This window comes from Heptranchias perlo, chromosome 2, assembly GCF_035084215.1.
Source record: "Heptranchias perlo isolate sHepPer1 chromosome 2, sHepPer1.hap1, whole genome shotgun sequence".
Taxonomy (NCBI): domain Eukaryota; kingdom Metazoa; phylum Chordata; class Chondrichthyes; order Hexanchiformes; family Hexanchidae; genus Heptranchias; species Heptranchias perlo.
In genome coordinates, this window is record NC_090326.1 from 93,929,380 (window position 1) to 93,954,127 (window position 24,748).

Consider the following 24,748-nt stretch of genomic DNA (forward strand, 5'->3'; position numbering starts at 1 on the left):
ATTAGTGAGTGTCAGTAGAGTATTTCATTGTGGGGGAACATTGCAGCTAAACTTGATCCCATGCTCAATCTGGAATGAGAATCCTGGTCAATTTTTGCCCTTCTTAGGCTAATTGTAACAACCCCACTGCCACCCCAGCTAAGATCTGTTAAACTGAGATCGTGGCTCCCTGAATGGCTCAGTGGGTAAATGCAGTTTGTGCTTTTACTCTTTGATCTGCTTTGATCTGTGTAGTTAGCTTTAGGTAATGTACTGTCCTGAAGCTGGCATTGATGACAGAAAAATCTGATGATGTTTTGGCTGCTGGTAAGAATCAGGATCCGACAGTGACACTGGGCACACTATGTACTATGGTAAGGTTGGGAGTGTAGGCTTCCCTGACATTGTTATTTTGTATCCGGTGTTCCTGTTAAACTAAATGTTTTAGTTGTGCATGTCTGGAGTGGAGAACATTACTTCACACAGTATTTCCTCTCTGGCTGTGGAGCAGAGGAGAATTCGGAAAACAGCCCCAATGTCTTTGGAGGAGCCTATAAACTGAAAGAAATATTTTTCAAATATCTTTACTAAATAGAGCTATGGGACCATTTTTATGCAGCTGCCAGGATTGTATGAGTCAAGGCTGATCTTTCCCCAAAAAGAAATAAAACAATGTTGGTGGTGATGCAGGGGCTGGATTAATTCTGCTCAGGCTGTCCATAGAGGTACAGAGAAAACACTGAAAATACTGCTAATAGATGCAAGGTTTACACATCACAAAATAAACTGTGGTGCTATTACAATCAAGTATTGGTATGAAGAAAGTAAACACAGCACTAAACCCATTGTGCTGATAAGGTGAGGGACATAGATTTGAGATGGAACGTTTTTTCACTCCCAATATAGTATTAAGTACTGAGATGTGGTATACCTATCATATTTTTTAAAAATAGTAAAACAAAAAGATGCAGCTATTTTTTCTTACAATTTGGTGACAGGTCGCTAAATTGAAGACGGTTTCTGACAACAATGAGACGCCTCGGGGAGATGGAGTTCTGCCTGATGACGGAGAGTATAAGCCACCTTCTACTAATCTGAAAAGCAAGGACTATTACACGGACTTTGTGATTACCCTGGCGATACCCATAGCTGTTGCCCTGGTGCTGTTTGTTATCCTTGGTTACATCATGTTTTGCCGTCGGGAAGGAGTGTAAGTACATCACACTGCTGTCCAAATACATATACACAGGGACTCAAAACATAAGCACATCTTTGGAAAAAAAAGTACCTAGACACTTCTGTTTTGTGATGATATCTTAAAATAATACTGGGGAAAGGATTCTACTTGTCCGTTTCAGTTCCTACTAACAGTAATAATATCACAGGTTAGTAGAAGCAGGTAGAGAGCACAGACTCTGTCTATACCATTGCATGAATTCATATTTCAGCTCCATCCATGTGAATTTATTTTTCCTCAAGCCTTTTCTTCAGTTTGTTTCATTCTGTGTGTCCATTATGTTTGGTTGTCACGTGTTTATGTGTGCAGTCACTCTGGCCCTATACTTGTAGGCAGATACTGACAAGTGCATTGTGATCATCTTCTCAACATCTGCCAAAGGTGGGTCCACCATTAGCAAATATCTTTTGATGTTTCAAGTATCAATGCCTATTATTTAATTCATTAATTTTGTTTTGTTCCTAGGCAAAAGAGAGACATGCAAACACCAGAGTAAGTGTCTTCTTTCCTGTTATGTTTTAAATTGAACATTTTCTGTTTTTAATTTTACTTTTTGTTTGATCAGATCATAATCTGCCACTGTAGGCTTCAGTCTGTTCCACGCTTATGTGTCCATTTGAGTTATTATACGTCTCATGGTTCATTTCATACTGTTGACTCATATTGAGGAGTTGTTGCAGTCAGATCTTGACAGCGTAGCAAGTGAGTTCTTGAGTGCTCAATCACTCCTAAAGTCGTATGTAGTGGCTGCTTTAAAGTGGAAAAGCATAGCCAATTGTGATGAGAGAGCGCACCTCTTACTCATTTATTTTCAGTGAACGTGTGTATTTCACTTGAGGGAAGGTAAAAGAATAACCTTCCTGGCTTTGCTCGTTGCAGTAGGATTATATTCCATTGTCAGTTTTCTTTTTAAAATATATTTCACATTGTCTAGAGCATAGTAACATTGTAATTAGAATATATTTCGGCTTCTCACTTTTGCCCTGGAGGGTTCTTCCTGCCCCAACATCACTGTCTCCTTCAACTGGAATGGTGTCATCTAGGCCATGAACTCGCTCCAGACTGGCCTGAGTACAACTCAGTGAGTAGCTGATAATGGGGGTGATTCTAAGAGTAGGAGGAATAACGTGAGGTTCAGTTCAATCCCTACAGCGGTGCTTTGATACTTCTGTGCTGTGCGAGTGCTGTTGGCTCTCAACGGAAGACATGGTATAAAAAAAAATCCAGATCTTCCCTCGTGGTCGACCTGAGCAAATGTGACAAGTTTGTTGTGGAGTTTCCAGTGGCTGCACAAAACCCACCTGTTGAGAGCTGGCAGCACTAAGGCAACACAAAACCAACATCCAACCAGCTGTGATAAAAACAGAAAATGCAGGAAAACACTCAGCAGGTCAGGCAGCATCTGTGGAGAGAGGAACAGATTTAACATTTCAGGTTGATGACCTTCCATCCAAGCAGCTGTTGTGGAGAGTGAGTTGGTTCTCCCACCTCTACTTGAATGCTCTGCTCCTGTGCAATGCTCTGCCTATACACCATTTGAGAACTGCTGAAACCTATTTGAATATGACAAAAAGCAAAATACTACAAATGCTGGAAATAGAAACAGAAAATGCTGGAAACACTCAGCAGGTCAGACAGCATCTGTGGAGAGAGGAAGGATGGATTAACATTTCAAGTCTATGACTGACAAAAGGTTATTGACTTGAAATGTTAACCAGACCATCCTCTTTCCACAGATGCTGTCTGATCTGCTGAGTGTTGCCAGCATTTTCTATTTGAACATGAATTGTGCTACCAGGCTGCACTTAAACTTTTTTGGTAGTTTGATTTTGATTCTGTTACTGCTGCCGCTACTTAAAAAATGTTGGAAACAGCCCTGTTTGCACAGAAATACCTGATATAATGTAAAGCTCCTCGTATTTTTTCAGTGCATTATATACGGTGGTCCCAAGTCTGCTTCCTGGATCAGTTTTTACCATTTTGTGTGCCAGTTTTATTTTAACACACAGCTGCTGAAGCAGTGACAGCTGGCTGAGTATCTTTCTAACTGTTTGCTGCAGTTTTTCTACTAATCAAGTCTTTAGTTTACATATGGTAGCCTTTCAATAAATAAAAGATACAGTAAACTGTCCATTGTGAACCATTATCTCATCAGCAGACACTGCTCTGGTTAGCAAGGTAATAGATTGTGTGCTGGTCAACATGAACAGCTCTAGTGTATAAATGTAAATTACAAATCAGGATTGCCTGCAGACACCTAAAATCCAGCACAAAAGTCTCAGTTCTCTGCCTGGCAATGAGTGGCTGGTACTTACTGTAGATGAATCTCCCATTCCTAGTGTCCTTCCAGCAGTAGAGTACTATGGTGCAACTTCTTTTGCTTCTTAATAGCTTCAGTGGAATGAAGGGGTTGATACTCATTTAAAAAAAAAACCCTCGATTTGGATAAACCCTATCTGACCATGCAGTACAACATTGGCTTTGGAGATTAAATAAATGAAGATGTAATTTGTGATTTTTTTTCCCCCTGTTACCTCTCATCTCTCTCTGTACCACCCACCCCCCTGCCAAGATACAGTTGGTTAAATTGGTTCAAACCCCAGTTCTGGTCTTTCTCTGACCTCAAATGGAGTTCCCACATTTTTTCATTTGCTAAAGCTGCTTCCAAGAAAATCATTTTTCTCTTTCATGGTAATCGCTTGTTTTTCCCTCATTCCAAGACTTGAAAACTGCTCCCCGTTGTGGGGAGGTGGTTTCTGCTCACTCCTGGCCAGAATTAAAGAAGCTTGTTGTCCAATACCTGACCTACCTCCCACCTCTAACCTTCAACCCCTCACTCTGTCACTCTTAACCTTTATCTTCCTCTATTTTAATAGATACTATTATGATCATTGCTCTTCTGAATTTTCTTTTCTTGCTCCCACTAAGCATCAAACACAAACTTTCTAATCCAGGCATTATCACGCTGTTAAAATAAAAACTCATTACACTTTCTCCTACTCTAACTCATTCTTTTCCAGGACCTCAAAACTATGGAACTCCTTGCCCCTCTTAATCTTCTCTTCTATCTACAACATATAGGCTCTTAAAACCCAAGTTTGGTGTCACCTAATCACTACTACTTGATTTTCCTTATCCTATTCCCTGTTCAACCTTTTGTGGTACCCTACACCATAGGACTGGATCCTTCACCTAGGTTTCTCAATAGAAGAGTTGGGTTGTTTGAGGGGAAAGTACTGCTGGAATATTTGTCACCCATTCTGCTCAGGTCAAACCATTCTTTTTAAAAGAAAATAATGAATTAAAGGCTGCATTGAAAGAACCTTTTGGCATCAGAGGACAGCTACTGTTTTGGCAGATTTAGCTGCTTTGAATGAGGAAAAGATTAAAAATGTAGTCTGCAGAATATTTGATTACAGAGCACCCATTTTAGTTCTAAATAAGGAGATACTGACTTTCGTCCTCCCAGTGTGCAGCACAGAAATACCTAAAGGGAATTTACACAAATGTTTACATAACTGTACAGGAAATATTTTTGCAAAGTATCAAATGTTCTTCTGGTATAAATTTGTATAAAGAGTGGTGTCGATTTCACAGTGTAAACAATTTGAAAATTGTCTGCTACTTTGAGTACACTAGCCTGCAATGGGTTCAAAGTTGATGTACAAAAAGTGTTCACAGATTTAAAAAGTAGGCAGAGAAGGCAAAATAACTCTTCCAATTTCACTTTAAAATTTAAGGGTTCCCTTCAAGTGTGAGCCTACATTTTGAAGTAAGGTAGTCTTTAATTCCCGCACCTATCTCAATGGATTTATGCTATGGTGCTATTCCCACCTTTTGAATGTTAACTTATTTCTGTAATAATGTTTATATACTCATTAATGTTGCATATGGGCTTCAAATCTGAAGCATATCTGCTTTATGCCCATATCTGGGCAGCATCTGGCTTTTAGACAGGCATGGGTGTTGTCGCCACCTCTCTCAACCCTTTCATAGCCACAGTGCTATCAGACTGCTTGTCTGACATCTAGTCCTGGATGAGCCACAATTTCCTTAAGTTAAACATTGGAAAGACTGAAGCCATTGTCTTCAGCCTCTGCCACAATCACCGTACCTGTTGTCACTGATTCCATCTCACACCCCAGCCTCTAAGTTGAACCAGACAGTTTGCAACATTGGAGTCCTATTTGACACTCAGCTGAGTTTCCAACCCCATATTCTTTCTAACACAATGACTGCCTATTTCCATCTCCATAACATCGCCAGTCTCTGCCCCTGCCTCAGCACATTTGCCTAAACCCTTATCTATACTGTGGTCATCTTCAGACTCGACTATTCCAATGTTTTTCTGGGCGGCATCCTATCTGCCACCCTCCATAATCTTCACTTCATCCAAAACTCTGCTGCCCGTAACCTATCCCGCACCAAATCCCATTCACCTTTCATCCCCGTTCTCGCTGGCCTACGTTGGCTCCCAGTCCCCCAGCGTCTCCAATTGAAATTTCATATCCTTGTATTCAGATTCCTTAATGGTCTCGCTCTCCCTATCTTTGTAACCACCTCCAGCTCTACAACCCTCTGAGAACTCGTGTTCTGCTGACTCTGGCCTCCTACTCCCTTTGCCTGACCATTGGCAGCTATGCCCTAAGCTCTGGCATTCCCTCCCTAAACTCCTCCACTTTTCCATCTCCCTCTCCTTCTTTAAGGCCCTCCTTAAAACCCACTTCTGGCCAAGCTTTGTCACCCGTCCTAATATCTCCTTTTTTGGCTGTGTCAATTTTTGTCTAATTACGCTTTTGTGAAGCACCTGGTGACATTTTTCTATGTTAAACTTGCGATAAAAATGCAACATTTTGTCGTATCCACTCAACAAACCATATGAATGGCATTCACCAAATTCTGGCTTTTTACTTAGTGAATTTGAAATGTCTCAAAAGTGCTTAACAGGATGAATTAATGTTGAAGTGCAGTGACTGTTACGAACGCAAAACAGCAACATTTCCATTAATCGTTTTCTATCTTTCTTACTTTAGAATTGTATTTTAAGTGCTTCTGAATGCTACCAATGTTCAGAACACAAGTGATTGCTCAGAAAAGGAGCCTAAGAAATGCAGGAGATGGTCACAGAAATACATGGTCATTAGTTACTGCTAAGGCCACAACTGCAGCTTCTGATCATTGTCGCTGTCATTATTTAACACATCCATAGTTAGTGGGGAATACAGCTGTTTACATTTAGTACCATTACTTATTTTCAAATTGAGTGTAGGTACAGTGTGTGGACTATTTACAATTCTGCACTCTATTCAAGAGAATGCCATGAGTGGCATCCACTGTAATAACCTTTTCAACTGGTGCACAGTTAATGCTGCTGGTTTCATTTTGGAAGCTACACACAATTAATTCATGCAAGGCTCATTTTATTTCTTTGCTGAGATTGTAATAATTGATCAATCCATTGCAGTCTAATACCTAGCAGGAAAATTAGATTGTAGCCACATAAGCAGAACAGCAGTGAGAAAGAGGAACTGTAACAACTGTTAATTGAATCATTCAAAATGTTACTTTTTTATCCTCTTTTAACAGCTTCCATAAATGGCAACCATTTCAAAATACATACTTAAAACCTGACCCTAGCAACTTTTAACCTGGCTTGAATGATTGTATAAAGGCATAGCTAAAACTCTGGTATTACCATAAAATCCAAAGAAGCAGGACATTCACACAAGTGTAAATTATCTGCTAGAATCCAGTGACGTTTCGGCAATCCTCCTGTGCAAGGCTTTTACAGAAATGATTTCTGTCCATCAGATAATCTATTATAATTTTTAAATTAATAAAAAAATTGCACAACTTTGTTATTTTAAATTTGTGCCTTTTGAAATCCATACTATATTAGCATCGGATGGGTCTTAGACATGGACAGAAACACAACAAAGAAAATAGACTCTGAGGATCTTGAGTTATAAGACTAGAAATGACTTGACGATAATAGCGGGAAGAAACTGCTTAACTCTTCCTATGGCATTTCTCTATCCATTTTTTCTTTAAGAGCTTAACATGTTCATTTTAAATAGGCTGATTCCTCTGTTAAAATAGACAAAGGAATGTTAAACATCTATTCCACTGCTATCGGCAATAGTTATTTCTAGTCTATAATATATTTGAGGTTTCAGCTGCAGCTCATACATAAATAACATTTAAAAAGTGGTGACCTTTAGCAGTATCACATGCACAAACGGAAACTTCCTTGCAGTGTGAATTATTTCAATCCAGAAACTAGAACTCATCTGGTTTCTTGAGTCAGAACATGAGCAGTGTCTAGCTTTGTTTACAAAAGCAAGATAATACGACACAATGCAGTGTTCAGAGTTTACAGTATAACCTTCTCATTTCTATTTTCATGCTTTTCTTCAGCATCCAGTTGGTTCATCACAGCTCCATCCAGAAGTCAACTAAAGAGCTTCGGAACATGTCCAAGAATCGGGAGGCACCTTGGCCTCTCTCCACACTGCCAGTGTTTAACCCAGTAACTGGCGAAATCGTGCCACCCCTTCACCATTCGGATAACTGTGACACCTCCAACATGCCTCTCATGCAGACGCAACAGTGAGTATTACTTTATTTTATACCACATTAGATAACGCAGAATATTTTTTTCTCTCTAATGCAACAGTGATCAAAGGAAGCAGAATATTTGTATTTCTTTGCTACCGGAGAATAGGCAAATACCGGAAAATGAGTAATTTATCATGCGCTAGTGTTTAGGGATGTTAATCAATGGCCCCCACTTTATACATGCAATTTGCATGTAATCTAAAGTGACAAGCGATATCCCTCTTTGCACTGAAGAATACAAGCTATTGTTTCACATTCATTTGTGCCTGGGCTTTGTGCACCATCAAGCAATGCATATTTTTGGATCCCCTGAGGTAGTATCACACTGTGTCTCATTGGCACAGCATGGTTACCAGATTCTCTTGATTACTGCTTCCCTTCCTCGTGTCATACTCTTGTAATTGCCTAATTATTACTTCCTGATTTATTTCATCTCTTTTCAATCTTGTTGGGTCATTCACCCTGGTTTCTCAATGAAAAAATAAATGTGTACATACGTGGCATTAATAGCACTGGTTCACACGGCAATTTAAATTTTCTGGTAGTTTATAGAGTATAGCATAGCTTTGTGATGGCACGAAAATACATGATGCAAACACAGCATCATATATTTAATACGGGCTCACCAGCACCATGCTGGCACTGCACATTGACGCTCCAATGTACAGATCCACCAAATAGAACACAGCTCAAACTATCCCCATTCTCATACTGTGTATAACTAAGAATTTACTGACTGACATTTCCTTGAAATATGTAGTTTTACTAGGATTGGCTGAAGTAATTCACTGTTTTTATAGACTGCTTTATATTTCTAACTGTGACTCCTGTCTCATGAGGTAAGGGTTTGGTGATTTATTTCCTTTTGATCATTCATTTCTGTTACGTAAAGGTGAGAAAGATCAAGAATGTTAAGAGTAGAAACTGACAAAGACAAAATTCACTCTTCACACTAGATGCAGATTTTCATTCTAATTCACTCGTCCAAATACATCTTGTCTTATCTTGCAGGAATCACCCATTACAGACGCAGCTTCCCCAGCAGCAAGGTGCAGGTCAGTATCCAACATCTCCCTCGCCAGCCATCCCCTGCTCTAACCACTATCACATCGATTACCATGCAACATAATTAAAGGATAATTGTAGGAAAAAACTTTCTTCTGAACATGTATTTTTAATTTAATAAATGTGTGTAATATTTGGTAGTACAGATTTTGTTACAATGAAAATATTCTGGCTCAGATAAGAGGTGGTACTGTTATGTCAGTATACAGGGGAAAAGGACCCTTGAATAACACCTTTCATGCAAAGTTGACTTAAAGGCCCATTCCATTTTTGTGCCGGTTAATATAACCAGAACAAAGCCATTTGTTACTTTGCAGCAGATTTTGTTTCTTGTGAAACTACACGCAGTCTTACCAGAAAGAAAAAAAAACTAACATGTTAAATTCTTGATTCATAGTCAAACCTTTTACTTCTTCATTCTTGCTTTCCTGATTGGAGGAGAATTTTATATGTCGACATTTCTGCAATTTGAGGCAAGTACAAACCAGTGTAAAGATTTTCCATTTTATTTACAAAGACATTTCTAAATTAAAAAAAATTAATTTCCATCAAAGTCAAGCACCATCTATGGGGTGAACCATTGATATGGGCATAGACCTCTGCCTATTCCACTCTGACTAAAGACTTGTATTTATATAGTGCCTTTCACGACCTCAGGACGTCCCAAAGCACTTCACATCTCAAGAAGTACTTTTGAAGTGAAGTCATAGAATGGTTATGGTACAGAAGGAGGCTGTTCAGCCCATCGAGCCTGCGCTGGCTCTCTACAAGAGCAATCCAGCTAGTCCCACTCCCCTGCTCTTTCCCCGTAGGCCTGCAAATTTTTCTGCTCCAGGTACCTATCTAATTCCTTTTTGAAAGCCACAATTGACCCTGCTTCCACCACCCTTTCAGGCAGTGCATTCCAGATCATAACCACTGGCTGCTTAAAAAAAGGTTTTCCTCATATCACCGTAAACCTGTGTCCTCTGGTTCGCGACCCTTCGGCCAATGGGAACAGTTTTTCTTTATTTACTTTGTCTAGACCCTTCATGATTTTGAACACCTTTGACCTAAGGAGAACAATCCCAGCTTTTCCAGTCTATCCACGTAACTGAGGTCCCTCATCCCTGGTACTATTCTAGTAAATCTTTTCTGCACCGCCTCTAAGGCCCTCACATCCTTCCTAAAGTGCGGTGCCCAGAATATGACAATACTCCAATTACGGCCGAACCAGTTTTTTTTTTAAATATAAAGGTTCAACATAACTTCCTTGCTTTTGTACTCTATGCCTCTATTTATAAAGTCCAGGATCCCGTATGCTTTCTTAACTGCTTTCTCAACCTGCCACCTTCAGTGACCTGTGTACATATACCCCCAGGTCTCTGTGTTCTTGCACCTCCTTTAGAGTTGTACCCTTTAGTTTATATTGCCTCTCCTCATTCTTCCTACCAAAATGTATCACCTCACACTTCTCAGCATTAAATTTCATCTGCCACATGTCTGCCCATTCCACCAGCCTGTCCATGTCTTCTTGAAGTCTATCACTATCCTCCTCACTGTATACTACACTTCCAAGTTTTGTCGTCTGCAAATTTTAAAATTGTGCCCTGTACGTCCAAGTCATTAATATATAGCAAGGAAAGCAGTGGTCCCAGTACCGTCCTCTGGGGAACACCAGTGCATACCTTCCTCCAGTCTGAAAAACAACCGTTCACCACTACCCTCTGTTTCCTATTACTTAGCCAATTTTGTATCCATGTTGCCACTGCTCCTTTTATTCCATGGGCTTCAATTTTATTGACAAGCCTATCATATGGCACTTTATCAAATGCCTTTTGGAAGTCCACATACATAACATCAACTGCATTGCCCTCATCAACCCTCTCTGTTACCTCATCAAACAATTCAATCAAGTTAGTCAAACACTATTTGCCTTTAACAAATCCGTGCTGGCTTTCCCTTATTAATCCACACTTGTCCAAGTGACTGTTAATTTTGTCCTGGATTATTGTTTCTAAAAGCTTCCCCACCACCGAGGTTAAACTGACTGGCCTATAGTTGCTGGGTTTATCTTTACATTCTTTTTTGAACAAGGGTGTAACATTTGCAATTCTCTAGTCCTCCAGCACAACCAGTGTCTAAGGAGGATTGGAAGATTGCGGCCAGTACTTCCACAATTTCCACCCTTACTTCCCTTGGCAACCTAGCATGCATCCGGTCCAGACAGGGTGACATCTATTTTAAATACAGCCAGCCTTTCTAGTACCTTCTCATCAATTTTTAATCCCATACAGTATCTCAACTACCTCCTCTTTTACTGTGGCTTTAGCTGTATCTTCTTCCTTGGTAAGGATAGATGCAAAGTACTCATTTAGTACCTCTGCTATGCTCTCTGCCTCCATGAGTAGATCTCCTTTTTGGTCCCTAATCGGCCCCACCCATCCTCTTACTACCCATTTACTATTTGTAAGCCTATAGAAGACTTTGATTCCCTTTTATGTTAGCTGCCAGTCTATTCTCACACTCTCTTTGCCCCCATTATTTCCTTTTTTACTTTCCCTCTAAACTTTCTATACTCAGCCTGGTTCTCACTTGTATTAACAACCTGTCATATGCCCCTTTTTTCTGTTTCATCTTGCATGTTATCTCTTTCGTCATCCAGGGAGGTCTGGCTTTGGTTGTCCTACCTTTCCCCCTAGTGGGAATGTACCTAGACTGTACCCAAACCATATCTTCTTTAAAGGCCACCCATTGTTCAATTACAGTTTTGCCTGCAAATCTGGATCCCAATTTACCCGGCCAGATCCGTTCTCAACCCACTGAAATTGGCCCTCCTCCAATTAAGTATTTTTACTCGAGATTGCTCTTGTCCTTTTCCATAGCTAATCTAACCCTTATCATACTATGATCACTGTTCCCTAAATGTTCCCCCACTGACACTTGCTCCACTTGACCCATCTCATTCCCCAGAACGATATCCAGCAATGCCTCCTTCCTCACTGGGCCGGAAACATGTGTTCTCCTGACTACACTTCAGAAATTCTTTCCCTTCTTTGCTGTTTACACTATTACTATCCCATCTATATTAGGACAGTTGAAATCCCCCATTATCACTGCTCTGTAGTTCTTGCACCTCTAATTTCCCTGCAAATCTGCTCCTCTATATCCTTCCCACTAATTGGTGGCCTATAGGATACACCCAGTAGTGTAATGGCACCTCTATTGTTTCTTAACTCTAACCAACTAGATTCTGTCTTTAACCCCTCAAGGACATCATCTCTCTCCAACACTGCAATATTCTCCTTAATCAATACTGCCACCCCCCCTTTTTTTCTCCCTTTCCTAAACACCTTGTATCCAGGAATATTTAGTACCCAATCCTGCCCATTTTTTAAAAAAAAATTCAAATTCTCATGGTGGGATTTTAACTAGCATTCTCTTTTTTCCTGATGTTTTGAGGGAGTTTACAAGAGGTATTGAAACATATTATTTTAAAATCCCATCAAGCTGCTTAAAAATGTTAAAAAGAGGTTCACCTTAGGATAGTTTATTGTAATGGCCCGGACTTCCTTCAGTGACGCTCAAGCTCTCTCCGTCACTTTGCCAGAAGTGCGGTGGAATCCCTGTTTACTCATGAAAATGGAGTTTCCATCGCACTTCTGGTAAAGTCATGGCACCTCCGAGGAAATTCCCGGCCATTGTGTTTAGGTTTCAGAACTACTGTGCAAGAAGCAGTTCTGAGATGCCCTTCATTGTTGTTGTAGAATATGTTAGTCATGATTTTCTGCTGGAATTTTCGCAATCCGTTATGAGTAGGGAGGGTCTGTACAGCTCAGGGAAATCGAGTGCTCAGCCCAACTGCTGCAAGAAAAAAAAATGGAGGCTATTCATATTGCTGATCTGGAACTCCTTTTAGAAATCGGAGCAAAACCACTTCTTTAGGTGAACGTCAGGTAACAGCAGCACTGTTACCAAAGTCCGGGCTGTTGTCAGCAGCACTGAAGTAAGCTAAATGTGCCATCAGTCCATTGCCTGCTCCTGTGGGAATCTTGGACGATTCCAGTGATGTTCAATTAATGAATCTATCCATTTATTTTAGGTAAATGGAAAACCTGAGGAAGGAAAACTGAATGAAGCATTTACCTGATATCAAATTCCACTTTGGAACATTATTCTTCCAAATGCATGATCTATTTCTACTCTGTGCGCTAATGTGCATGACCATGAATCTGGCTACAGTGCCAATGTGTGTTATGAGTTTGATATTTTATACCAGTGTTTTACACATCTTGTTCCAGCATAACAAATGCAATATTTGCTTTTTGCACATGTTGAATTATACAAGCTTTTTATTTAATTTTTGCTAGAAAAAGCTAGCCCTTAACTGGGAAAACTTTGTATTGCAGATAGAAGGAATTTTGTCATGACTTGCCTAATGATGTCTAAAACAATGACTACATTATGCCATTAATAAATGCCTGACATTTTACCAGCAGTTTCCCCAAAGTGTTAAACTTCTTGCTTTACATATAGCACAATACCTTTGTACCCACAATGTTAACTTGGTATGAATGTAGCAAGTGTGGTTATGGGGGCCAGAATCAATGTTGAGGACTCCCATGAAGTCTCATAGCTGTAGGTCAAATGAAGTCAAGGAAAGCTATAGATCACCACCAACCCCCCCCGCCCCCCCCTTAACTGATGAATCAATACTTCTCCCCGACGAGCACAGAGTTGCAACTAGGCATCATGATCTTCAATGCTTCCCAACCATCGGCAGTCTTTAATCCCCCAGGAGAGAGACAAAAAACCCTAGACCAAACAATCAAAAACAAGTTCCAGGAGATAAGTGACTACATCACCCGACATTCCCACCTATCTTTTTTACGCAGCAATATCCTCCTCCTCTAAAGAACTCATCCAGATCTTGAAGATTTGATAATCAACGAAACTGAACGGAGAACACACCTCAGGATATAGAGCAGGATACAGCAAATTGAACGAAATGGTCTAAGCCCGTAAAACTGTGAGGTGTTTTTCTTCTAAAATGAAGAAAAAAGCAAATGCTGGCAATGTGAAATAAGAACAAAATCTCAAGATAGAGGTTTTGATGTTTCGGCCGAGTATCCTTCATCAGAACTGAACAAGAAGATAAGTGAACAGAAAAAAACAAGGGTGTGGTGAAGGAGGGAATAGAATCAAGAAAAGTCAATCCTGGAGGGAATTAATGGATGAATGACCTGAAAACTGCTCAGATGTCAGGGTTGAAGCTGAGAGAACAGATAGTAAACAAAACCTCAGAGAAATGGATAGGAGGGGAGGGTGTGGGAAAGAGAGGAGGTGGAAGAAAAAAGGTTGTGGCTGAAGATGAGGGGGCGTCTGGGGGAAAGTGGGAATGAGTGACATGAGGATTAAGGGTGAAGTGAATGAACAACAAACAAGGGGAAGAAGAAACTGTTTGTGTGGGTAGTTTAAAGATTTAGAGTAAGTGAAGGGGTGGTAGGGGATGTGATGGGACTGAGGGACTGGAAGGAAGCATGAGTGGTGGGATAGGGATGGGAAGAGAGCTGAAGACTCACTCTCTCTCCCCTCTCCCTTCTCCCCTCTCCCCACCCCCCACCCCCCCCCACCAGAAAATGCAGTCTGCAGCCCTGATCGGCTCTTTCCCCCCACTATCTCCCACCCAAAAGGAAGCAAGAAAGAAATAGCAGAAAAGAACAGAGCAGCAAATTCAAAAGTTAGGGAGAAAGAGCAAGACTGGAACAGAAGATAGACGAACAGTGACACAGACTACAGAGACAGGTTAGAGAGATCATATTCTTTGACTTAGTGTGCAATGCCCCAGAGAGCTACTAGTGATATTAAAAATCTTGCAATGGTTTTAATAAAAAAATTCTTGCAATGTGGGTAATCACATAGCGTAGAACTGGAGTCACATGTAGGCCAGACCAGGTAGGGGTTGCAGGCTCTCTTCCCTGAAAGACATTAGTGAACCATTTGGGATTTTATGACAATCTGACAGCTTTCATTGTTATCTTTTGTAGTGCTAGCCCAGAAATTACCAAATTTATTGAATTCAATTTCATAACTTGCCTTGGTAAGATTTGGCTTCTCAGCTTCTGGGTTGCTAGTCCAGTACCATAACCACTAAGTTACCTGTACACCATGTATCTCAATTTTTAAGTGTATGTCAACATTTACAAAAGTGTCAACATTTCTCAGTGTTAAGTATATGTCAATATTTCCCCTTCATGCTTCTGTAATATAAAGCATTTCAGGCCTCTGGCCACTGGTTGGCACAAGCTACACACTACCTATTTCTCATCCAGTTTCCTTTCCTTGGTAGTTGGGCCTCAAGCTTAGCTTGGGTGTACCTATGCGACCAATTTCTGACCATAATTACCATGACTCGGATATTGCAATCTCCCCCCCCCCCCCATTCCACCCTTGGAGTTGGCAGCACTGGTTAATGGTCCTGGGCTTTGCCAGCACGGAAGAGAGGGATGATTGTTGGGTTTTGCAGTAGTGGGTAGTGATCTGGAGCTTGGCAGCACTGTTGTTGGGTGGCGGGGGTGGTGGGGGGAGGGTAGTGGGATTTGTCACTAGAGTAGGAATCCTGGAGTTTTGAGACTGGGTATCTGGCAACACAACTGAGGAAGAACCTGGAGTTTGGCAGAACTGGAGGTGGAATGGGGATGGTGGTGCCATTAGGAGATTCCTGGAGGTATATTGTACTGGGGGTGAGGTTTCCTAGGATTGGATAGGGGGTGCACAGGTACAGAATCCCTGCTCTGACCCATCGCCAACCTATTTCTGGGCCATCAGGCCTGCCCACAGCAAGCATGCACAAACAGGTATTTTTATAGCACTATCACATTCTGAGGTCTTTCAAAATGCTTCACATCCAATCAATTGCTTTTGAGGTGTAGTCATAGTTACATAGGCAAATGCAGCAGCTATGTGCATACAGCAGGATCCCATAATCAACAAATGAGATAAATGGCCAGTTAAAACTGTTCTTGATGGTGTTAAGGTGATTTTCTGCACTTTATTTTCTGACTAGTTACAATTACACAGCTAGACTCCCACATCAAGAATTGGCACTTAGTCAAGCTACTAAACGGCAGCAGGCTCATGGAATCATATCCCAGCAAGAACCAGCACCCTGGAGAAGAGGGGAAAATAAAGATATCTAGGACAAGGAAGTGCTCTGCATTTAAAAAAAACAAATCAAGGCAGGAGCTGAACTAAAATATAAATAAACAAATATTAGTAAAAGTACAGAGATCTAATGTTGTAAAAGAAAGTATTCAATTTTATTTTAAAAACCAAGTCCCCAAATTGCTAATTACATAGGAGCTTTATACTGCAATTTCTACAACATATTAAAAATGACAAGTATTTTACACCACATTTGCTTAAAATTATATTACAGTACATGATGTGCAAACAGCAAATAACTGCAATGAAGTATTTTGGGTGTACAATATATTTATGCATATATTTTACTTTTCATGCAAAACCAGATTCAAATAATGAAGGAATTATAAATCAGGTCAAATCTGAACTAGTCATTTAACTTCACAGATCATCCATATTTGAGATATGCTAGATTTGATCAATTTTTATCTGGTAGAAAAGTTACCCTAAACAAAAAAAGGCTTACATTTCAGATAGAGTGTAAACAGCAAATGACAACTTATAATGTATGCAATACTAATAGTATATGTACATCTCTAAAATTCAAATTTTTCAATGGCATACTTTAGCTGAAATATACTTGAGAGTACTGTGTACATGCAACAATCTTTCTATACACTTGTCCCTGTATTATTGTTTAAAAGGATAGCAAATGTCTAGAGGCTTAATATGTAGATTCAACAAAAGTCAATTTCTCAACTTTATCACAAAAGAACAGCAGTCTACAGTATATTGAATAACTACAGTATCAGAGGAACAAAGATACACAAACGATGAAAACAAAGCCTTCTACAGTATAGTGGGTATAGCAATCTCATGCCCAAATTCAATAACAAGGAATTTTATTGGACATGTCACTTGCTGCACATATTAAAATCAGGGGTTTGGCCAGCACAATGGAGATTCTATGTCAAAGTCTCCTATTTGGCATTGGTCATAATTCTGTTTTTAATAAGGGACCTATTTCTCAAATACCCTGGCTTACAAATCTGGAACAATGTTGTTGAAAATGGTAGCAACCATGGGAGGTTGTTGGAATTTTCACTAGAAGAATATTTTTCAGTTTTGTAAATTGTAATCTTTCTAGCTGTTCAAAATGTCACATTGAAAAAATAAACTTACAGATCATCAGAAATTTCAATGACATACCCAAATATGTTGCAATCAGATACTATACTGCACCACTAACAATTTTTTCTTTAAAAAGAAACAAAACAGAAATTCCAGTTCAATATTTTTGATCATGAACCTTAATTCAGAGTAAATTATTTTTTAAAAAGTAAATAAGTAATCATTTTAAAAAGCATCTACCTAGGGCATAGAAAACTTTGATTGACAAAGAACAACAAAAAAGCTGCATTTATTGCTCAGGGTAATTAGACTACATTTCTAAGAGTGTCACTATTCCAGACTTTTGTCCTTAAAAAGAAAATGATTGCTTAATTTACTTGAGAATCAAGGTACAAATAAGACCATCACTTTTAATTCATACCAAGAATTAAACTTAAACTGCACTTAAAATTACAAAGGCTGAATGTCAACTTGTCAGATTTAGACAGATAATACAAAGGAATTAATTCAGTATTCAATTATCTTGATCCATTGCATTTTAAAAAAAGTTTGCCACACTATTTGTTTGTTTGTTTACAATTTCTATATTAATGTTTGCCTTTCTGTAACAAGTGCTGCAAGAATCCAACGGTTATGTGATCATTTACAATCAAAATATGTTCTGAGCAGTAAAGGAGTTGGTGAAACTAATGCATTTTAAATTATTTGGAAACTACTAAAGATCCTCTGCTTTTGCTTCTAGATCAGTGCCTTTAGTTAAGTAACATCACAATGCAGAACTGTTAGACTTCCCAAACTATTTTACTGTTTATTTTTGCCACTCCCTGAGGAATTTGTATGTTTAAAGTTGCAACACACAAGAACTGATCAAAATTACATGATGCCGAATGGCCGTGCCAATCTCCAGATTGAAACTTGGACTTTATCAAATATTAAAAAGTTTATTAAAACTCATGATTTGCTGTAATTTGTTGGATCTGTACAGTGAAGATATGGCCAGTTATTTCTACTGAATTGCTTTAATACTTTACTATATTTATCCAAAATATTAAAAGATCTTTAAACATATAGCCTATTTTTAAAGCTTAAAAAAAAGTATGCATATAAAAAATCCTGCATTTTCTGCCTTCATTTGGACATTATTTAACACTGGCATTTGAATCTATATTGGGCATCCCATTAAGATGCCACCAAAGTGCTTTCTGACATGCGGATTTAGTCTGAGAGAAAAATGTCCCTCACGATGGACCAAAGTGGTTTTATTTTAAAATGATCAGATATACACATCTAGGTATAATATCTCACATTCAAAAACATTTGCTTTTTGATCTATGCTTTTCTGTAATTCCTACCAGCCCCCAATCAAACACCAACTTGGCAGGGTTAACCATGGAATCCTCTTATCATGCAACTTAATTTGGATTTACTGTACAATAATCTATGCATACTCCTGGACCATTACAGTATAAATAGCAAAATTATACAATTTGCTCATTCTGTGCAGTCAAGTTTTAAAAGTGATCATGGGCAACAGCATACTTTACAGTATTGTTCTTTAAAGGTTTATATGTTCATAAAAATAATCATACATAGCCTGAATGGAATGGAATGCTCCTTTATTGGCATTTTGTGTCACACAGCATACAACAAATGCACTTATGGTGCTGAATGCCAGCATTATCTATCTACCTCATCTCTAAGAAATCTAGCCAAGGCAGAATGCAACATTCGGGCAATAGTGAACTTTGTATGGACATGCAGACATTTGACAAAACAAATGTGCTTGGGATTACACTTGGAACAGTTCTAAAAGGGACTGAAGAGGAATGTTACACTGGATTACCTAAATGAAGCAAAGGCTTACCAAGATTCCACTGTGATATAAGTGAATAACAGGCAAAATATCTTCACTAGGCAGCCAATATTAAATCTCACCGTAAAACAGGAGCCACTAAGGAAACCAAAAAAGAGGATGTAGAAATGTTCTGTTTAGTTAAATCAGTACCTGTTCATTCCCCAGCTTCATTTTCTGTTGGAAATAAACAACTGCATAAATTTAAAGAGTCTTAACTTTTGTACATACTAACATTGGCCTGTAAGACACTTCAAGGAAAATACTGCAACTATAACTAAACATACTACAATGCAATTTGCAAACTACCCAGAGAGAGAAAGATAAGTTTGTAATGATGAACTAAGGATAACAAGGGTATCAGAAGGGCAGATAGATTTATGGTATTTAGAAAATAACAGCTGTTGAATTGAGCTGGTGCTGGCAGCTAACTTGAAAAATGTTCACCTAAATTAAATCATATCTCTGGTAGGCTCTGAATTTGGCAATAAAGCTACTTTATATTGGTTTAGTGTTCTCCTAGTTCTGCAGGTTTCCATGTAGCTAGTGGCCACTTGCCAGATTTGCTAATACCAAATAAGCAGGTTTCCCCAGCAGCTGGCCTTACAAAATCTGGGAAGTTTATTCTAGGTTTCCTACCTTTGGTGCGAGACCCACACATCAACTGTTGGTGGCCTAGTAAACCACTAAACCTATTATAGCTGGAGCAAATTTTTAAAAATTGAAATATGAGAACTATGTACATCCTATCAAATAAGAGTTTAAACAGTGTGCATGCGCCAATCTGCTTAAATAAGAAATAAATTATTTATTTATTTATTATGCTCAGCATAACTGGTCAGTTATTTTACACATAACTCAACAGGCTAGCTAAAAACATGTAGATAGAAACTGACTTCAAACATTAATCCAAGTGAAATTCTTCTTCCAAGTGTAAGGACAAACACCACTGAATGACATTTCAGCTCTAACACAGATCCTTAATTTTAAAACAGCTAAAAAAAAAATCTTAAAAAGCACAAGCAATTTCAGAAAGCTGCAAAACAACCTTAAAGAATTCACATGATGAAAAAAGTGTACAACAAAAAAATAATTTTGTCTTCAACGCAGCAATATTAATTTTCACATCTCATACTACCCATCATAATTGAAACGAAGTTGTAAATGAAAACTCAAACATTTAAGTGAAAAATCAATTAGCACTAAGCTGCTTCAGGAAAAAGTTGAACATTTATAATCCCATTGAGCCTTACCACAGAGTCACATAGCTCCATAAGTGCAAAATCTCAAAAACAAAAAGGATTCAATTTATACACAAAATATGCTTGACTTGCAATACTGTAAGAGCTCAAAAATATAAATGGTGATACTAAAAACTTGTGTCCCCAAGTGCAATAAAAACTCATTAAAAGATATTAACATTTGGTATTGCATTATACTGTACTTATATATTAATTTCCATTACTGCAGGAATTTACCTGAGGCAGAAATCTGATTAAGTGCAGTAATTTCTTCGGCCAAGCCATCATTTCAAAACTAAGTTTAAAAAACACAAAAAGGGCCAAATCGTAAAAATCACCACACTTCTGGTGACTATGGATACAGAAGGCTATAGAAATCATCCGACAAGCAAAGTATGTTGGAAAGAAAAGCAAATGCAAGTAATGAAATATTATCAACTGAAAGTCTTAGTGCAAAATTTACTCAGAGCTTTGATGTCTTTGATTTTCAGAACAGTTAACAATTAATAATAAAACTAGCAATCTGATAAAATAAATAAGGCTCAAGCAATTGTGGCAATCACAAACATAATAGTGTGAATTTAACCACTATTAGAAATTTGACTATCATGACAACTATTTCTTTTTCAATTCAATATCTGGCTTTACCCACTCAAACACAGTTCTAGAAAGATTAAATTCTTGCTAATATGTAATTTCCCTCCCATGAGGATGCTGGGGCACAGTTTCATAGTACCTTGCCTAAAAGGTCATGCTGCATGTGATTCCAAACATCGAATATCGGCAAAATATTCAACTGTGGGAGGTTCTACAGCAGAGCACGATCATATGCATACTTTCCAACAGGGGACACTGGATAGTGATTTGCCCAGAGTTGCTAAGGTCAATAGCATCCCCAATGAAATAAGCTAATTCGGTACACCACCAGGAGTCAAACCTAGGATCTTCTTGTCTGGCTGTCTGTGTTAGACTGGGTGGTGCCTTTACCCACTTGGTCATTGGAGAGCAGGGAGGAAACTTAATATGAAATTTCACTGAATACAAGACCAAATCAAAATTTTAAACCTGATAAAGTAGAATTTAGGACACTACTTTGGGTGCTGCTGGTTCTCATCTCACATATATCCAATTTCTCCTTCAGCAAAGATGGACCAAAAGCAGCACATGCTTCAGCTACTTTATGCGTTTTAAACCAGAACTATAAGTTGCAATGCTGAATTCCTTAACAATCAAATTTTTACAGTCACATCGAAAGAACCCACTGAATTTCCAGCATGTCTGGCTTGAAAAGTACATAGTTCCCGATATCAGAATATCTGCATTGAAATGTGCAGATATGCTGAAATTCGAAGGCCATTAAGTGCAGAAGAATATTTAAAAGAAAAAAAATATATACTGCAGGGTCTGGAAATGTGGGCTTAAATCAAGCCAGAAATATTTTTTTTTAAAAAACATTACCATGATTTCAAAGATAGCAGTAACAATAATTTATGGCAGCTTGCACATCAAAAAGAAATTCACTTTAATCACTTTAGTTATTTGATCTATAAAGCTAGTGAAAAATAAGAGGTGAATGAAGAATTTGCCATTTACAAATCACCTGATGATTTCCAGTATGTTATTTTCAAAAGAATACAAATCATTTATCAAGACTGGTTAAAATCTGATGAAGTATTTTAAAGTTATTGAGGTTACATATCAATGTTTAAAAATGCATAAACAAGATGAGTGTAAAGTTTTCAGTATGGCCATTTTTCAAAAAGGAATCCGGATTCTGATGAGAGGAAGTGACTTGTGAAATAGAGTTCAAATCTGATTTTGAAGTTACGGAGAAGCCATAAATGTGTAACATAAATCCTCAGCGCCCCTTCCTCCTCCTCCACCTCCTCCTCCTCCTCCTCTCTACCAGACTTTCAAAAAACCCTAAACAGTAGCAGCAAAGGCATTCATCTAATGTTAATTTTTTTTTACTAAGAAACAAATTCGAGCACATTGTTGGTTATGTGCCATTACAATTCTCAATGATCCTAAAAACATAATTGATTATACAAGTTGAAATGGTCACAAACTAACATTGGAACTGGTGATTCAGTCATGCTAGTATAATTTGCAAATCATTGGCCACTTCTCTTCTACACAAAGTATGGGTCCCTATTAGACCACAATGTTTCAGTCCATTGGCAACATTTCACGTTAGGAGTTTTAAACAGATGAATTTACTTTTGCAACAATTATCATCTATTCCACAACAAACAAATCTGTACTCAAAAAACATTTTAAAAAGGAGTAACACAACTGTAGCCTAGTACTAGCAGTGGCTGAAATATTTTGGCAGCCCTATTTTGCCACTAATACAACACCTCGATCAAAAGTAACAACCAAGCCTCTATAAATTGAGGGACAAATCAGTGAACAACCTCTCAACCTCTTCATTTTGCCAGTGTTCTATACAAATATTCATTCTTTAAATTGCACCTATACATGAAGTGTGAGAATGAGTCACTTCTCCTTCTCCCCCACCCCCCCTTCCCCCTCCCCAATCAATCCAGAAAAGGAAAAAAAGCTTCAAAGTCCTCGGCATCAGAAAGTTAAGATTTTCAATAAATAGATCTATACTGAATTTTATAGAATATGCACTTTCAGGTATTTGGGACCAAACTTAACTTAAGCAGATAGTTCTAAAATATTTCCTTCATAAAATTGGAATAATTGCCATTTAAAAAAAATTGCAGTGAAAATATGGAAAATTTGAAGTGGAAATAAAGAAACATCTCAGAAACAGAATGTTACTTCAACCACTTAACATCTGCCCGTGAAATATTGTACATCCAAAAAGAAAATCACATGAAATAGCATTTCAAAAGATGCCATGTTTTCAGTAGTCATTCCATCAATCATGCCATTGCTTATAAAAGTCACTTTCAAATCAATTATATGACCAAACATTTTTTTCACTTCTATATACATAAGCAGTTACTATTCTTTTTTCAAATTTGATATTGTGCTGAATTGTACAGTGTCGCACAGGTTTTTGCACCTTTCTGCCCCTCTCTTTGAGGTTATCTTTTTATTAAATAAGATCAAAAGGTAGGTTCTTGAGCCTGCTCAGTCATTATTTCAGTTACTTGTTCAATTGTTCAACAGTTGACAATGCGAGAATCCCAAATAAAAAAATAGCTACACACAGCAGTCTTTTCAGTGCAATGTAGTTATCTTTGGGAATGGCTATTTGTACGAGATCATTTGTGATCTGAGAGATTTCATGAGCAATTAGCACAAAAATAAAAGTGCTGACAATAATGTTGAGCACTGGGTTGCCAGGAATGAGTACGAGGATTCCTTTGGTATCTGCTGCAAGCCAGATGTGGTATTGGCATATGAAGAGCTGAAAAACAAATAAAGGTTTCAATGTGTAACGTAATATCAAGCTGGTGTAATATACAGTCAGTTCAAAATTTTAACAAGATCAACTTTCTGTAATCTTCATATTTAATTCTGTTGGAATTCTGTGAGTATACTAATCAGCTCAACTGCATTAAATTTATACTCAAAAAACTGGGCTACACTTAAAACAGAATACTTCCTTTTATTAATATGCCCTTTGTTTCAAATGACGTTACCATAAGTCATGGACAGTTCTGTTAAAGGCTCACACCCCAAACATTAATTTGTTTCCTTTCAGATGCTGACTAGCCTGCTGTACATTTCTAGCACTTTTGGTTTTATTTCAAATTTTTAGTATTCACATTTATTTTTAATATTTCAAGGTTTGCTTGCTTTTAAACTTAGTGAAACTTCTTTTCACCTGGTCTATATATATTTTACTGCTAATGAATTACTTTTGAAGCATAGATATTGCTGTTCTGTAGGTAAACACAGCAGTGCAGTCCCACAAACTGCAAAAGAATGACTAGATCATCTATTGTTGGTGAAGTGATTGACAGAGAAATGTTGGCCTGAAACAGAGAACTTGCTGCTCTTCTTCAAATAATGCCATGGGATCTTTCACACCCACTTAAACCAAGGCCCTGTCAGCCTGCTCAACATCTCATTTGAAAGACAGCACCCTCTGACAATGTAGCACTGCCTCTACTGCTAATGTAGTACTGCAGTGTTGGCCTACATTATGTGCTCAATGTCGTGGGGCCTTGAACCCACAACCTTCTGACTCAGAAGTGAGTGCTACCAAACATCAATCTGCCTATTATTTGGATGGTTCTGGTGGTGTTGTTGCCCTTACAACTTAGTGGGCAAAATAATCTATTGTGTAACAGTAAAACTATTTGTTTAAAAGTCAGTTCACCAGAATACAGTATTTTATTACAATGTAATCAAAATAGGTTTCATTGTGATTATGAAACAGAGGTCAATGATTATTATACTTAGTTTTGTGTTCAGCTCTGCCAGGCCATTGGGCTTGAAAACACAGTGTTCCCAATTTGTTTGAGAGTGTACAGACTGTATCGTTCCTGTGAAAAATGCTGAGATTAGTCAGACAAGGTG

General features: G+C 38.3%; 2 protein-coding genes across 4 annotated transcripts in view; one reads left to right on the forward strand and one right to left on the reverse strand.

Moving 5' to 3' along the window:
* Window positions 1-13,370, forward strand: part of sgce (sarcoglycan, epsilon) — a 66,159-nt gene extending 52,789 nt beyond the window's left edge. The window contains exons 7-12 of one of the 3 annotated variants that reach the window (XM_068004405.1): window positions 978-1,189; window positions 1,682-1,708; window positions 7,634-7,825; window positions 8,846-8,889; window positions 9,338-9,372; window positions 12,981-13,370. In XM_068004405.1, coding sequence (XP_067860506.1) covers window positions 978-1,189; window positions 1,682-1,708; window positions 7,634-7,825; window positions 8,846-8,889; window positions 9,338-9,372; window positions 12,981-13,028 — 558 coding nt within the window. In that variant the 3' untranslated portion in view covers window positions 13,029-13,370. Of the gene's footprint in view, window positions 1-977; window positions 1,190-1,681; window positions 1,709-7,633; window positions 7,826-8,845; window positions 8,890-9,296; window positions 9,373-12,980 lie in introns of all 3 variants that reach the window. The other 2 variants (XM_068004389.1, XM_068004397.1) reach the window with 2 other exon arrangements.
* A 5,381-nt stretch (window positions 13,371-18,751) lies between these two features.
* Window positions 18,752-24,748, reverse strand: part of casd1 (CAS1 domain containing 1) — a 113,458-nt gene continuing 107,461 nt past the window's right edge. Inside the window, exon 18 of the mRNA XM_068004418.1 lies at window positions 18,752-23,630. Coding sequence (XP_067860519.1) covers window positions 23,367-23,630 — 264 coding nt within the window. The 3' untranslated portion in view covers window positions 18,752-23,366. The remainder of the gene's footprint in view (window positions 23,631-24,748) is intronic.